Source organism: Ammodytes marinus, assembly GCF_949987685.1.
Source record: "Ammodytes marinus genome assembly, chromosome: 3".
Taxonomy (NCBI): domain Eukaryota; kingdom Metazoa; phylum Chordata; class Actinopteri; order Uranoscopiformes; family Ammodytidae; genus Ammodytes; species Ammodytes marinus.
Genome location: NC_137232.1, coordinates 14,220,379 through 14,237,441, shown reverse-complemented (window position 1 = coordinate 14,237,441; position 17,063 = coordinate 14,220,379). Strand labels below are relative to the sequence as shown.

The window sequence follows — 17,063 nt, the reverse complement described above, 5'->3', positions numbered from 1 at the left end:
CCAAATTCATATCAGGACATTTTTCTTAATATTATCTTCAATATTAAACAATGAGTAAACATTTACGGTTAAAGCTATAGTGCATAAACCTTCTCAAATAAATTAATGTCCGTTACATTAAAGCCATCGGCAAACAAATTGACAAAGTTGATAAAGCCTATCAGCTCCACAAAACAAAACTCTCTGTATTTCTCAGTGTGGCAGTGTTTACAAACTGGTGTCGACAGTGTTGTTGTATTTACTCAGAATTGCTCATGGGGGCAAAAGAAGTTCTGCACTATAACTTTAATTATGCAGCAAACGACCAACCAACTCAGAATTAACACATAACAAATAGTATAGTTTTATTATATGATTTTAATACATTTTAGTTTATCAAATGTTACAATAAGTGCCACTGTTTGCAGCTTACAGCATTTTCCATATAAAATGGAACAGAATAACAACGACAATTATCAAAACGTTCCAAAAAAAAAAAAACACAATAATTGGCCTGTTAAAGTAAAAGCGTTTTGTTACAATCTATTTGGGAATTAAATGTGGAAATTGTCAGTGACTACATTTTAAGACCCCCGTGTGGGTTTATTCAGCTATATTTAAAACAGTCCGTTGGCATTTACACTAAGAAGGTGCTACCAGGGGAGAGATATACAAAGAAACACTTGTAAAAAGAAACACAAGTTTGCTGCCAACATACTGTATAAACAATAAAAAAAAAAAATCACAAAAAAAAAACTTTTGTAAACATACCAAATTGTAATGAAATGCAACTGTAAAATCAGCCGCGTGTGCATTATAACATTACCAAGAGGCTACACACAGGATTCAATATGCTTGTGTGGTCAAAACACAAGTAAACATGCAGTTAGTAGGACGTCCTTATCTCTCTCGTAAAGTGTACGGTGGCCAAAGTCTATACAGCGACGCAGTGCAAACAATGGTCAATAAAAATATCAAAATCAAACGTTAACCATATGTTTGGATGGCAACGGTTTATAGCTACATATAAAACAAATAGTGGCAAAGGTTCACTATGACCGCTGCAAGAGATAATAATTGATATTAGCATTGATAAGATACAAACTATAATCTGGTAAAAAGAAAAGTGTCAAAAATATTACGATGCTGGAGAATGCTTGTCCTCTAAATAATTTTGTCAAAATCAGTGAATAGCCTCTTTCTTCAAGATCTGCTACCTGCACTGAAAATGAATCCAGTGTTAATGCACAATCTAGGCTCTGTAAACTGGTTTTGCCAAAAAACTATTTTGACAACAAGCATTATCCAGAATAGCTCCACCTTTAAATTGATATTATCATTGATAAGACACAAACTATATAATTGTGTAAAAAAAAGTTTCAGAAATAAGTCTCAATCCACTAGAGCAGGTTCATATTTTCCCATTAACTTCTACTGTATTTCTCAATCTTGAACGTTTGAGAATCAAGGCTTCAACGAAAAGCAGCACAATGTGAAAATTAAAATGTTATCACTTTTTTATGCCTCAATGATTAGACATAATAATGTTCCACCGACACTATGATATATGCATTGATAATAATGTGTTTGACCAACTGATAATGGGCAGTTTGATATAAAATAAAAAGAAAACATTAAAGAAAAAGCCAAACCCTTATATTGCAGTGATTTCGGTTAAGCTTGCAGCGATATCAGGCATCCTGTCTGTACTGGTTTTAACTCCCATGCACCCTGTAGCAGCCAACAATGTAAATACAGCAAACTATTTAATCATTTCTCTATGTATCAAAAAGGCCAATAATGTAGTAACTTGCCAATAACGTTAGAACATTTCTGAACAAATAACGTAATAAATTATAGACAAATCCCCCTCCTCTGAAACTGTGTTAAATGTAAAGTTATACAAGTATATTATTACATTATCTGCTCCAGTGGTTACATGTTGAAAGTAATTTTTTTAAACCCTACAATTATGGGAAACAAGTTATTAGGTTATTGGTTCCGAATTTTTTTACGTTATTGGCAAGTTAAAAACATAATCAAATTTTGTTATATTAAAAATAGAAACAAAAAGGGGTGCTCGTGGTGTAGTGGTTAGAGCTCCCCCCATAGAGTCTCAGTCCTCTTCACAGCAGACCCGGGTTAGAATCCAGCCCGGGTCGTTCTCTGCAAGTCATTCCCATCTCTGCCCCATTTCTGTCTCTCTACACTGTCTAATAATGATATATATATATATACAGTGTTGTATATATTTTTTAAATAAATATTACGTTATTGGTCGTTATCAGATTGTTGGCTGCTACAATAACTGATCAGCCTGACATTAACTTTGGTTTAATGGTGGACTCTCAGCGAGCTTAAATTTCTTATTTTGAAATTCATCACACACACACTCGTTCTGGTCAGTTTTAGACTGTATATGAATAGACACACACACACACACACACACACACACACACACACACACACACACACACACACACACACACACACACACACACACACACACACACACACACACACACACACACACACACACACACACACACACACACACACACACACACACACACACACACACACACACACACACACACACACACACACACACACACTATTGTAGTCAGTTTTTGAAGGCCCCGTAGCGACTGGCTTTACTAATGAAGTTCTTGAGCAGGTCGTGGTCCATCTCTGCAAAGGCCTGCGTCTGCGTTACCGCGGTGAGGTGGTTCACGCAAAACTTGAAGCAGAATTCCTCCAGGTCCTAGAAATGAATCGAGAGCTTTCTGGTGAGAGAGGGCTGATAGACACGCACTAGCTAGTGAAGGGTCCCACCACCGCCTATTGGGTTTGACTGTGTGTCTGAGGGTAAATATAGGCCTACAGGGCACCCACTGGGTCTTAAGAGCATTACATTTAACAGGTGGGGTAAGCAAGTCTGGAATATGTTGTTGACAAATTCAATTCAAATCAGTGAATACCTCGATCCTGTAATATTATCAAAATCAGGCCTCAAAAGTATGATATTTCACCAAAAAGATATTTTCATTATATCCTTCATGATTTTGCCAGTATGGCCATGACACTGTCTTTGGCATTATATTTAGATTTTAAAGGTCTAAAAGGGTCTTAAATGTAAGCTGTAGAGCCGTGGGGGCCCCCTGTTGGCTAGCAGCTTACCCGCGCCTCATACTTGACGGCAGCAGAGAACAGCGTGATGGCGTTCTCCTCCGAGATGCCTCTCTTGATCGTCTCCTGACACAATCTCTTCAGACGAGTCTCCCCGTAGAACGTGGCCAAGTCTAGTAAACCTAAAAGAGTAACACACAGGTGGATGGGTTCAGGAGTTTTCTATTCATTTATAGTCAATGGTTACATTGAAATTTGTCTTTCCACATACCCCCTCTCAAGTTACCACACTTCAGAGGGGGTTGGAGTGCAGGGTCAGCCATAGTATAGCGGCCCTGGAGCAGTTTGGGGTTAACTGTCTTAAGGACACAATGGTAGAGATGGTGGGAACCGTAGATGTAATAGCAGCCACCACTACTTTTGTTACTAACACCCTCTAGTCCGGTGCCGGGGATCCAACCACAGACCTAATGGTTACTGGTCGGCCACCCTTCCTGAGTGTAGGCCATCCTCGCACCCCTTGTTTTGAATTTTTTGAAGTTTTAGTTTATTAGTCAATGGTTCCATTGAAAGGCCTGCGCTCCCTGTCTTACCGATGGCGTCCTCCGGGGGCAGGTTGATGGTGTCTGTGTAGAGATACTCCAGGAAGGCTCGGTACACCAGGTAGGAGAACTGGTGGATCGCTATCGCCTCCTCGTCCGTCTCGTTCAGCAGAGCGCGGAAATGCTCACACCTGCACCGGGGAGGGAGGGAGCCAAATACTCACTTAACACATACAATGCATTATTTAATTTACAACAGTGGAGGGAGGGAGCACATTACTCTCTTGATATACCATAATACCTAGCGGGCAAAACCCATTTTTTTTTTTTTTAAAAGACATGGAGCGTTGTAAAAGGTTGTTCACCAGAAATTATATCCAGGACCTTCCAGGATCCCAACCTGGGTGGACAACCTGGTCAACTAGCTGCTGGAAAGCTACAGCGGGCCGATAGAGCAAATCAGAACCAATGTTTAAGCGAATGGGGGGTGGGCTAATAGGGAATTTTTTTAACTTATAGATATCATTATGAAACTTTGCAAGTTGATTATTACTGACATTAAAACAACAACTTTTTGTATTACAGTATTTTCCAAAATGTTTGAATAAATATGAAAAATCATCAATATCTTACTAATGATGTGTACATTTTCATATCTGCAAAACCCCAAAATCTAGATGTTGGACAAAAGCAGAGTCAATTTGTTTTTACATTTTTAAAACTAAACAAGTGTCCAACTGCCTGAAGCTTTTCCTAATCACAGTTCAAATGTGATCAATAACCCATAGAAAATGAATTCTTTCCAAGGGAATGTCTAGCCGTTTCCTAAAATACCAGCTGGAGACTCCAAAAGGACACTTTTGGTCCATGGCACATGAAATGTAACTGTGTAAAAAAATAATTTTCTATGGTTTATTGATCAAATTTGAACTGTGATTAGGAAAGGCTTCAGGCAGTTGGACACTTGGAAACTACTGTAATACAAAAAGTTTTTGTTTTAATGTCAGTAATCAACTGGCAATGTTTCATAATGATATCTATAAGTTCAAAAAATTCCCCATTAGCCCATCCCCATTCACCCCCATTCACTTAAACATTGGTTCTGATTTGCTATGTCGGCCCGCTGTAGCTTTCCAGCAGCTTGTTGACAAGGTTGTCCACCCAGGTTGTGATCGTGGAAGGTCCTAGATGTCATTTTTGGTGAACAACCTTTTACAACGCTCCATGTCCATAAAATCACTTTGCCCCCTGGGTATGTTTAAATTCATAAATTTTTTCATTGACTTACCACGAAAAAAATAATTAATTTATTTACAATAGTGCTTTTATGAGCACATGTATGTATACTTACCAACTGCAATTCATAGGGAAATTATGCAGTTTACAGCACTCACAAAATCTGTTTTAATACACAGTTTAGGCTCTGTATAATGGTATATAAACAAAAGGGGCCCACCGTAGCGAGCAACTTGTTCGATTACAGAGCCTAGGCTGTGTATTAACAACAGATTTTTTTCAGGGCACACAGAGGTAGTGGATCGTGAGGAGAAATTCACTGATTTTGACAAAAAGTGATTTTGCATTCTCAAGAATCACTGACTCAACCTTTAATGTGCCTTGTCTCTGAAATAAATAAATAAAATCCTGTATAAATACCACACCACCAGGGATCCAGCATTGGTCCTATTCATACACAGTCTGTGTATTTTTAGCAAATCAAGTTATACTAAATCAACCAGCAAATTTGTCTTTCCGAGCAATTGCGTTTCAAAACACTGTTACACACAGACAACTGAGTTTTTCATTTAACATTTCAAGCCGATGGTCTGACCGGGATTGTGACTTGCGTGTGCACTAACAGACAGACAGACAGACTGGCTCCTTCCTACTGACAGAGCACAGAGCAAAGCACAGGAATGCTGCGGCTTTGTGTGTGACTGTGGTTATAAAAAGAAAAGCAGGAAGCAATAGGTTTGTCTTAGCTTCCCCGTGACATTCACAGGAAAAAAAACACTGTCTAACGGTCCGGATGGGGTTTATATATATACAGGCAACGATGCATTCAGGGGCTATAGGTTAAATTTCCTGAGCACAGAAGGAGGGTTCAGTCAGTGCATTTGTGGTCATGAAAACTGCACTAAAAAAAGGTCATTACCTCTAGATAATTCTGTGACATTAAAAGTGGAAGTCAGTGATTCTGGAGAATGCTTGTTGTCACTAGGGCTGCAACTAACGATTATTTTGATAATTGATTAATCTGTCGATTATTTTCTCGATTAATCGATTATTAATCGATTAGTGTTTTGGCCTGTAAAATGTCAGAAAATGGTGAAAAATGTTGATCAATTTTCCAAAGCCCATGTTGACTTCCTCAAATGTATTTTTACGTCCAAAACACACAGATATTTCAGTTAACTGTCATAATAGGATTAAAGAAACCAGAACATACCGTATTTTCCGCACTATAAGCCGCACTGGACTATAAGCCGCAGGTGTTATAATGTTTAATTACCATATGTAAGAGTTTGTGCACAGAGGGGATAGTCGGGAAAGAGATGGCTGCTTGAGGAATCTCCCATTTATTAACATTTCAACAAACAAGTTGCATATTTGCATAACGTACGTAAGTGTTACCATTTAGTGCAATAGTAGCTACTAGGGATGGACACGAGTGTTTTCACTACTCGTGTGATCGCTTGCATTCCTCGAGGATCAATCGATTCCTCGTTAAACTTTTTTCTATTTTTAGAACGCAACGCATCTGTCTACAGAACAACGGTTCACCGTAATAAAGCGCTCAATGCTTATCAAATCAAATCAGTTTTATTTGTATAGCCCAAAATCACAAATACATTTGTCTCAGTGGGCTTATGTCAAACAGTCACAGTTGCCATATGATATTAAGGATAAAACACATTTTCCTCACTGAAAGTAATTAAATAAGCGGGCCACAATTTAAACCGATCGTGTAGGTCTGCGATGGGGAGAAAAAAAAGAGAAAAAAAGCATGGGCTGTAGTTGTAACAAAAAAAATAGCCTAAGTCACCATTTAAAATAAGAAGGGCAGCAGATAATATAAAATTATTGTCATACAATTTAAATACATATAAATAACTCACCAAAGCAGATAGCTGTATATCCAACCGCGTAATGCTCACTCCGTGTCCGTGAATAATTACCGCGACAAATTCCTCATTAACGGAACGTTACACCGGTCGGTTTTTGAATCTTATCCCCATATTCCCTATTGAAGCCTTCTTAACTGTTGTTGGCTCGGAGCGAATGTGCCTGAAGTAAGCCTTGCTTCTTCTTTACTTTTCTTTCCAAGCGTAGAGCACCTTGCATGCTCACCTGGAGTCTACTCATTACAAACTGAGAGTAACAGGTGTCATCTCCCCTTTTTATAAACATAACTTTATCATCTGCTTTGAAATAATTGGACAGTTATATTCCTGAAAATGTTCTGGAGAAAGGAGATACCGTGTTCAGCTCCGCGGTGCTGTGGAGAACACAGGCTGCGCTGTGGTGGCACGGAGGATGCAGTTATTTCCAGTTGCTGTTTGACACAACGCTCAGTTTATTGCACTTGCATCAAAATATTTGATTTTGTTAAACTTTATTTTATCCGTTTTGTGCCGTTTTGTACACTATATAATATTTTAGAATAGGGGCGGCCCGCCAGCCTAAAGGCTACAGACACTAAAAAAAAAAAACTATTTTCCTCATCCACCAATCGAGTTCATTTGAAACCAGGAGTACTCGAGTACTCGATTACTAACGCCCATCCCTAGTAGCTACAGAACATATACTGTGCTGTGTAATAACAGGGTCGAAAAATGGGGAAAAAGTTGCGGCTTTTAGTCCGAAATTACGGTATTCACATTTGAGAAGCTGAAATCAGAGAATTTAGAAATTTTTTATTAAAAAATTACTCGAAATGATTAATCGATTATCAAAATAGTTGTTGATTATTTTAATAATCGATTAATAATCGATTCGTCGATTAATCATTGCAGCTCTAGTTGTCAAATTTCTTTGTCGTCAAAATCAGTGAATATCTCTTCACAATCGGCTACCTGTCCGTACTGTGTGTGAGCTGAAAAATTCTGGTGTTAATAAAACAGCCTAGGATCTGTAAACGGGCATGTTGCTAGCTACAGTGGGCCCCCTTTGTTTAAATAACTTTCCATTGCCTCCTCAGTACGGACAAGTAGCTGATTGTGAGGAGATATTCACGCTTTAAAGCAAAGTCAAGCTGAAAAAGGGAACGGTGCACTTGCTTAACATCAGAGAGGATATCCTAGACACACACACAGTTTCAGTTCCTTATAAGGATATTCATGTGTGTTCAAAAGTACTTCTGAACTTGGTTTGTGTGATGAGGAAACAACGACAAACAGGCAACAAGTGGTATATTCTGAATTAGAGATAGACAGATTCATCGGGCAATTGACATAATGGTCTTAGGCCGATTTCTGTGTTCACAAATTGAAACTGTGTGTGAGTACAATTTAAAAATGTTTGCCCACATTGTACACCTCACTAGACACTCGCCAACTAACCAAAGTATCATGTAAGTGAAAGGGAACTGTGCTGTTTAGGTGACTATGTTGTTCCTAAGGTGTCTATATCGTAGTGAAACATATTTTATTTTCAGTGCCTAATTCAGCTAAACATTTGTGATTTTCTTCAAACTCTTTTCTCACATATAAATGTTAAACATGTCAAAATAATTCACCACAACACAATACATACATTTTGCAAAACTGTCGCAATCCACAAGAAGCACATTGTCTCGTTTACTGTACCTGATTTTGAGCAAGGCTTTATGAACATGGATACATTTCCCATCAACTAAGAACTTCAGGTCTGAGATCTCCGGGCTGTCGAACTCTTTCTTCAAAGACTGAGCAACAGTCAGGTAGTCGTCGCCATCTGGCAAAAATAAAATAAAAGTTAATTTTTTTTCTTCATTTAAGTAGAAATAAAAAACAATATTGTCTGTAATGGTAAGTGGACTTGACTCGTATAGCGCTTTTTAGACGATTTTATGAGCCTCAAAGCGCTATACATTTCTTACCACATTCACACACACACACACACACACACACACACACTCACACACACACACATGGCAGTAGCTGCCATGCAAGGCGCTCTCTGAACCATTGGGAGCAGTTTAGGGTTCAGTGTCTCCTTGCCCAGGGACACTTGGACATGTGGCGGGGAGACAGGGGATCGAACCACCGACCCTGCACTCCAGTGGACGACCGCCCTACACACATCGCCACTGCCGCCCCAAATCTCATCTCAACTCAACCTCACTTTGAGAGCTTTGCGTCTGTTAAAAGGGTTCTGTCTTAAAATTTGACAGGTGCTAAATGATGTGTTATATCTATTTTACAGTGCCGTAACAACTTCAATATTTTCTATAAAAGATATAGCACACATATGTTCAGTATAGAGTATATTGTAAAAAGAAAAATCAGGGGAATAACAATTTGTTTTTCTCTAGTATTACAGCTGTACAGATCAAAAAGATTGCACTCATGAGAGCACTTAAAGTTGCGAAACAGAGTATAAACAAAACATGAAGCTCTGGTAGTGTCATGTTTCTGCTCCTCAGTTTGAGATGAGATGCGTCGGAGCGATCGTTTCACACCGACAGGATACAGAGAGTTTCCTGTTTGTTTCTCAGACACTTCCAGGAATTTGTCCCTGAGACACACGAGCGCACGGCGGGGTGTGATCACCTCTCACCAGGCAATGCGACAAACTGTGTCAAAATCATTCAAAAAAATAAATAATAATAATTATTATTATTGAGGATGTCCGAATTTTGTGGCTCAAGTAGAATTTGTGGAAATCTTTAAGACAGGGATAATCTATAGCACACGGGTCACTCTTGAGAAATAAAGACCGGCTTATAACAAGGCTTCTCACTATACAAATGTGTTATTTGTATGGACAGGTAGCAGTCTTGAGGAGATAAACACTGATTTTGAGAAAAAGGGATTATGACAACAAGCGTTCTCCAGAATCACTGCCTCCACCTTTAACAGCGGTCAGTTATGGAGAAATAACGGCCTGTAGAATGCCATGATTGACCAATCAGCACACAGCATTTTATCAATGCCGTGTAATAAGCATAACTGTCCACTCCCATGTTGATCAGAATATTAAAAACTTGAAAAAGATCCCTTTAAATTTACATTTACAACAAATTTATCAGTTACGTGAAATGAATGAATGAAATCTTTATTTATGAACGATTAAACAAAAATAGATAATAATAATAAAAATAAATAAAATAACACAAGGAAAAAACAATATGAATTAAAAAAAAAATACTACTCCAATCAAGTTATTAAGAAAAAACAACAACAGAACAAAAACATTATTATACATTTTAAAAAAAAGTAAATAATAAAAATCATAATTTAAAATGTTCAAAACCTCCTCCTCTTACCTACTGATAGCAGATGCCATGTGACGGCTGGCGTGGCGAAGCAAGCGAACACATCATCTGTGCTGCTGAAGTGAGTGAGGTGAGGACTGGCTACGGCCTGACCGCGACACTGGCCCCACATTACCACCTGCCCGCTCTGCGTCTTCGCTGCCGAGGTGTGACTCGTGTGACAGCCCGCCACCTCCACCATTCTAGAGATGAGATGAGCAGGATATAAACCCTAAAGTACTAATAATGTATAGTCTTCTTAAGTGTGTTTGAACGTATATGTTCCAATATTGGGGCGCTCCGGTGGCGTAGTGGATAGAGCGCGTACCATATTGGCTCCGGCCTTCGTTGCAGTGGTCGAGGGTTCAAATCTGACCCCTACACCTTCACTGCAGGTCATCCCCCCTCTCTCTCTCTGTCTCCCCATTTCAACTCTGTACTATTCAATAAAGCTTGAAAATGCCAAAAAATGTCTTTAAAAAATATATATGTTCCAATACGGCATATATAGAGTAAGTAGAGTGCGTAAAAACTAACAGGCAGCCAACGTTAAGATATTTTTTGTCTGCTGATTCAGATTTCCACATTGTTAAAATATGTTCCAATATAAAGTAAGTGTGGCTCGTGTGCCAGAGTAAGTAATTAAGTAAGTAAAATGTATTTATATAGCGCTTTTCACAGACAGGGTCACAAAGTGCTTTACAATGTGCACAGAGAATAAAAGCATAGTTAAATACTAGTAAATACGTCTAAGAGTCAAATTGATAAAAAAAACACAACAGATAAAATTAGCAACATATAAAAGACAGAAGTTAGTTACCCAAAAGTTGAACTTGTGTTACTGTGTGTTGAGTGCTGACCATAGATAGTATATAAAAAGGTACTGACCTGTCTTTGTCTGTGTTGATGAGCGTAGGCAGAGCTTGGTTGCTCTTGTTGCCGGTGCCCAGCTGTCCGTAGGAGTTCGCCCCCCAGGAGTAAACCAACCCCTCGTCTGTCAGCGCCAGGGTGTGAGCGTAACCACAGGCAACCTGGATATGGGAGAAGGGAGACAGGGATGTTAAAGGAGAAGTAAGTGATTTTTTGTTCATATATGTGTTAAATCTCTCTATATTCATACAGTTAGAATTTCGAGTATCCCGCTCGTTTTTATCCAATCAAGAGATAGAGCGCTATCAAAAGAGGCGGGTCTCTGTGCCCGTGAACGATGACTCGCTGCTTTCCATCGCGGCACTATCTGATGAAGACAGCTGTGTGTTCATGTGGTGGTGACGTAAGGACGAGGGAGGGGACTGCTAACTGCAGCCACTGACAGGAACTAAGCTAAAAGGATCATATCACCTATATAATAACCATTGTGCTAATTATTTAGACATGGCAGAGCAGTCACTAAAGAGACCACAAATTCATGTTACATATTAACGCACTATAGCTTTAATATAAATGACATTTTTAACATTATAAAAGGGGCTTTTTGAGGTTAATATTTTTGTGGCTGTTACCTGGACGACGTTGACGCCTTGCAGAGCGGCGATCCTACAGGGCGTTTGCTGGTTTCCATTGTTGCCCAGACCCAGCTGTCCGTTACAGTTGTATCCCCAACCATAGATCTACAGACAGAGCGGGAAATCAGACTGTGCACACACTATTTCATTTCATTTCATTCAATCTTTATTTATCATCAATTGAGGGGTGACCATCATTTGCAATGACGCTGAGTCAAACAAATGCAAAGCAAAAACAACAATAGATACAATATATAATTCAAAAACATCAAATATACAACAACCAATAAAGAGAAGAAAAAATAAAAAATAAAATAAAATAAAGGGTAAAATTTAAAAAAAAAAATGAAAAATGGTTGAAAATAATAGAATAATGACCTCTCCATTGTCGAGTACGGCCATGGAGCAGAGCTGTCCACAGGCGATGTTCACCACCACTTTGTTCTGTAAACAGCTGCTGACGCGGCGCGGTGTCGGCTGGTTGGCAGTCGACCCGGAGCCCACCTGGCCGGAGTTGTTGTATCCCCACGCGAACACCTGAAAGCAGAGGTATAAGTTCACTTTACAAAGATATACACAGATTTTAAAGGTGGAGTCAGTGATTCTGTCAAATGCTTGTCATCAAAATAACTTGAGTCAATATCGACCACATGATTCCGCTACCTGTTTGAATGTGTGTGCGCTGAAAAAAATCAAGATATTCACTGATTTTGACAATAGATTTTTTTTTACAACAAGTGTTCTCTAGGAATGCTGACTGCTCCTTAAACGTTACAAAACAAATGGCATAAAATAAATAATTTGACTATTTGAATCCAGGTGAAAAAATGTCAATGTAGTTCAACTAACAGCATTCAGCAAGCAAAAACAACCTGTCTAATTCCATGTACGGTATTTCACTACTGGTACCAAACACTGTTGCTATGTTGACCTACCAGCAAGCTACTGAAAAATATCTTCAAAAAATACTAGTTTAATTCCATGTAGTCCCCTACTCCCGAACACTGTTGCTATTTTACCTCTCCATCTGTAGTCAGGGCGATGGTGTGGTGCGACCCACAGGCGACCTCAGTCACTCTCTTGCTGAGCAGGTTGGTGGAGACCAGAGCCGGGGTCAAGCCGTGATTGGTCGTCCCGTTGCCCAGCTGACTGTAGCCGTTATGGCCCCACGCAAACACCTCGCCATCTAGAAATATGGTGCAATATGTTTTAAATATTTATATGTACAACAATGGCACAATTTTAGCTGATAATTTATTGCAATGAATGCTGTTTTCAAATTATAAATGAAGATTTGTGTGATAGTGTGTGAGCATCAATGACATAGCCTTATCACTAAACCGAATTCTAGACACTTGAAAGTATCATATTTATATATTTTTTTTAAAGATTTTTTTGTTGGCATTTACACGCAAACACCTCGCCATCTACACAGACAATAACTACTTATTCCTGTTTTTGCATGTATAGTTTATTAGATTATAGGCAAGGCAAGTTTATTCATATAGCACAATTCATGGAAATTCCAAGTGCTTTAGAGGGGCTTTAAATACATCAATATTAAATATTAGACGTAATAATAAAAAAAGAGCAAATAGTTTAGCAAATAGAAAAATTTATAAAAAATTTAAGAAATATAAATAACCTTTTTCACCGAATCAGGTGATATTTGATAGAGTATGAGCAGCAATGACACAGCATCATCACTAAACCAGATTCTAGACATTTGAAAGTATCATATTATATATTTGTGCTTGTAACATCACCCCCATGGGCCTCCTGTCTTATCAGTGTGACTCTCAGTTCCCCGTCCTGCCGTTACCTGAGGTAGCAATTACCACATGCGGGCCGGTCCCGTAGCTCAGAGACACGATCTTCTTCCCACACAACACGTCGATGCGTCGCGGCTCTATGGTGCTCTGCAGGTCTCCCAGGCCCAGACAGCCACTGCAGTTAGTGCCCAGTGCAAAGACCTGACAAGACAAAAACAATACTGATGAAATGGTATTATTCTTTATTGTTTTGTTGTGGATCCCCATTAGTTGACGCAGAAGCGGCAGACTAGTGTTCCTGGGGTCCAGTCAAAATTTGAACACACAAAAAACAAATCATCACTCACATTCACTCAAATACAGTAAAAGTACAGTGACAAGACTACAAATACATAACAACAGTTGCAAACAAACACATGGGCATCTGGGCGCCTCAGAGCGCGCAAACACCCACATCAAAACACTACATTACATTACATGTCATTTAGCAGACGCTTTTATACAATGCCATTTACAACTGGAGCACACATTCATACACCGATAGCAGCAGCTACCACGCAGGGTGCAAGCTAACTATCGGGAGCAATTTGGGATTCAGTGTCTCTTTGCCCAGGGACACTTGGACATGTGGCGGGGAGACGGGGGATCGAACATTATGACATAAATGCTAGGTTAGGATGTTCATAGATAAATTCATGGTATAACCCCAAAAAATCCTTATATTTTCATGACTGACACTATAAAACAATATTTGTAATGTCGTAAACCTGTCTATAAAGTGTCTGAAATCACCTCCCGCAATATATCAATCTATACGTCACTATTTCCTGCTACAAATCATAAACTGTTTATGCCACTGGTTTAACCAGATGGTGTAGGCTGTTTGGATGAGGCATGCTGTTGTCTAAACCGTAGCACAGGATAACATGTGAGCTTGCTGAGGTATTAGGCCTAACAGCTAAAGATAGCCTCATTCTATCTGCTTATCTCTGTTGACTGGACCTGCAACCTGTATATTCTGAATATGCTGTAAAAATTAAAGAAAGATTTGAACTCTGACTTAATCCAACATCAAGATTTTAGTTGTTTTTTTCCAAAATGTATGCAATACTTAGTCAAATATTGCGAAATTTGCACATTTATTCAAACATTTCTGAACATTTCTAATACAAAAGATAATTGTTTTTATGTCAGTAATCAACTGGCAAAGTTTCATGATAATAAGTTAAAAAATTACCCTATTCACCTGCAGTATCTCACCTTTTAATAAATCAACCAACTAATGTTTGTTGTCCCTTTTAAATAAAGAAATCTCTTAAAAAAAAAACTCTTATACATCTGAACACAAACAAAAGGATTAAATGGCCCTTACTAAGTGTGTTACCTCATCATTGACTGTGACATACACTCTCACCCCCCCCCCCCCCCCCCCCCCCCCCCCCCCCACACACACACACACACACACACACAGCTCCTTACTGAGTGTGTTACCTCGTCATTGACTGTGACATACAGCGCTTCGTTGGCGGCGCTGCCAAACACACAGGCCTGACGGATAAGACGAAGTTCCTCCGGAGGAAGGAGCGCAAACACTGGCCACTTCCCCACGTCCAGCATGCTACTCAGCTGAAGAAAAAAACACATACCATTAGTTATCCAGTGAATTTATCTATCTATCTATCCTACTACAACTCAGCTGAGGAAGTAACACATACTGTATGTCACATTAGGTATCCAGTGAATTTGTACAGTAAAATATGTGTATGTATACTGTACAAAATACTAAGGATATGTGGGAACAGGCCAACAATCAATCTATCTATCTATCTATCTATCTATCTATCTATCTATCTATCTATCTGATCCTGAGACTAGTCTAGTCTAGGTACATTGGTTTTTATACAATAAAAAAAATCATTACATTTTTTTGGTGTCATTGTGAAGATATTTCTGCTCTGGTTAGTAAAGTCATGATTGCATTCACATGACTATTGCTGCCGTTTTTATTTTCATAGTAACTGTTATCAGATCTGTCAGTACTACACCAAATGAAGGCCTAGCTTGATGGTTGAATAAATAGGCTTAAAAGTAAAAGTGAATTATAAACTAAGCATTGGCCAATTATTAACCTAACACTGTCTAAGAAATGTCTAGCTCACACACACAGACAAGCACGTAGGCTAGGCACTGAGCCCAGATTTGTAGACAGATTAGTTAGTTAGTTATATTGTATTTGACATGGACATAACAGTTACATAGGACTGACCAGGTGCATTGTGTAAGTGTTATAGCACACAGATCTCAACAGCTGTTTTGAAAGTTTTGAAATGACCGAAATGATAAAATATGCAATATCACAGTGAAACAAGAGCAGCAATATACATACAGTCAAATATATACATGATATATAAAGCAAAGATTAATACAATACATGCATTTTGACTGAGGTAAATGCATGAACATGTGCTTATTGACACCACAGTATTATATTATATCATGTTTTAAGGATGGTCTACACACCCACATACAGTACATTGATTTTGAGTGGATTGCAAAGGCATTTTGTATGCTATTTATTTGAAATTATTTATCAGCTCCCCTCAAAATCAATACTTGTATGATGATAGCAAACTATTTAGTGTAAAGGTGCATTCTCCAAACTCATATAAGACTAAGTTAAATGCATGTTATCAAGGGACCAAAGCATTAAATGATTAGCGAAACAAAACAAGCTATTCTCAGCTACATTATAGTCAACATTCTTATCCTCTAAATTACCTGTTTAGTAAAAGTCGCTGCCATATCCGGCAAATAATACAGCGATTGCCTGTCAGTGACAATAACATGGAGTTGCACTTGATCTCTTGAAGACCATCCCTACCTTAAAAACATCCTAACTTATTCAAATCAACATTTTAAATAGGACATGAACATACAAGGACACCAAAAATTGAGGCATATAGCGCAGAAAGACTTGAAAAAACATTAAAGTTAAGTTTCTTACGCCTGCCAATAGCCATAGCTTAACTATGGAGCTATCACATAAACAACTATTAAGCTAATTAGCGCAAGAGTGTTGTTGTTGCCATGGATGTTCGTTACCTTGCCGTTGTCTTAGCTACTGTCTCTTCCGCGAGGTCTTTTTCTAATCACTGAATACTTGAACATTGAATAACTGTCAACAAACATATTTTAGGGTGAATTAAGTTGTCGATTAAAACATTTCGGTTGCCTGATGTGTGTCTTGCTTCATAGCAAGTACTAGCTTCGGTCGCTAAAGCAAAGCCTCCGACTGACGCAAATACATTGAACACACCACCACCGTACTTCCTGTATTTAGGTGGTGCGTTCAGGGAAACTCGGAAATGGGAACTTCTAATGTTTTGATATTGGCGGACAATATTCATCGAACAAAACTTATTTAAAATGTGTTTTAGTTCGTAGTTAAGAATGTGCAAAAAATGGTAACACAAACAGGTTGGTTGTTGCTATCTTATTTCTCAAATATGCTGATTATAATAATTTGTAAAATTCTATGTCCTCTGAAGGGTTTTTGGTCCTTAACTTAAATTAAACTTAGCAAAACAATATAAACAAAAACTACGTCTAAAATGTTTTATTAAACCTGGCAGAGAATCTAAAAAGGTTATGAAAGAGTGTTTTGGAAGAGGACACATTT

General features: G+C 38.5%; 1 protein-coding gene across 1 annotated transcript; it reads right to left on the bottom strand.

The window, feature by feature from the left end:
• Positions 1 to 399: 399 nt before the first annotated feature.
• rcbtb2 (regulator of chromosome condensation (RCC1) and BTB (POZ) domain containing protein 2) lies at positions 400 to 16,663 on the bottom strand. The gene is made up of 12 exons (XM_080053464.1): positions 16,487 to 16,663; positions 14,876 to 15,010; positions 13,435 to 13,585; positions 12,632 to 12,798; positions 11,991 to 12,149; positions 11,610 to 11,717; positions 10,996 to 11,138; positions 10,120 to 10,310; positions 8,459 to 8,585; positions 3,702 to 3,841; positions 3,160 to 3,290; positions 400 to 2,743 (listed from the first exon to the last, which is right to left on the bottom strand). Exons 2-12 carry the CDS (start codon positions 14,999 to 15,001, stop codon positions 2,603 to 2,605), a joined length of 1,584 nt encoding a protein of 527 aa, XP_079909590.1. The 5' UTR covers positions 15,002 to 15,010; positions 16,487 to 16,663; the 3' UTR covers positions 400 to 2,602.
• Between the last annotated feature and the right edge of the window lie 400 nt (positions 16,664 to 17,063).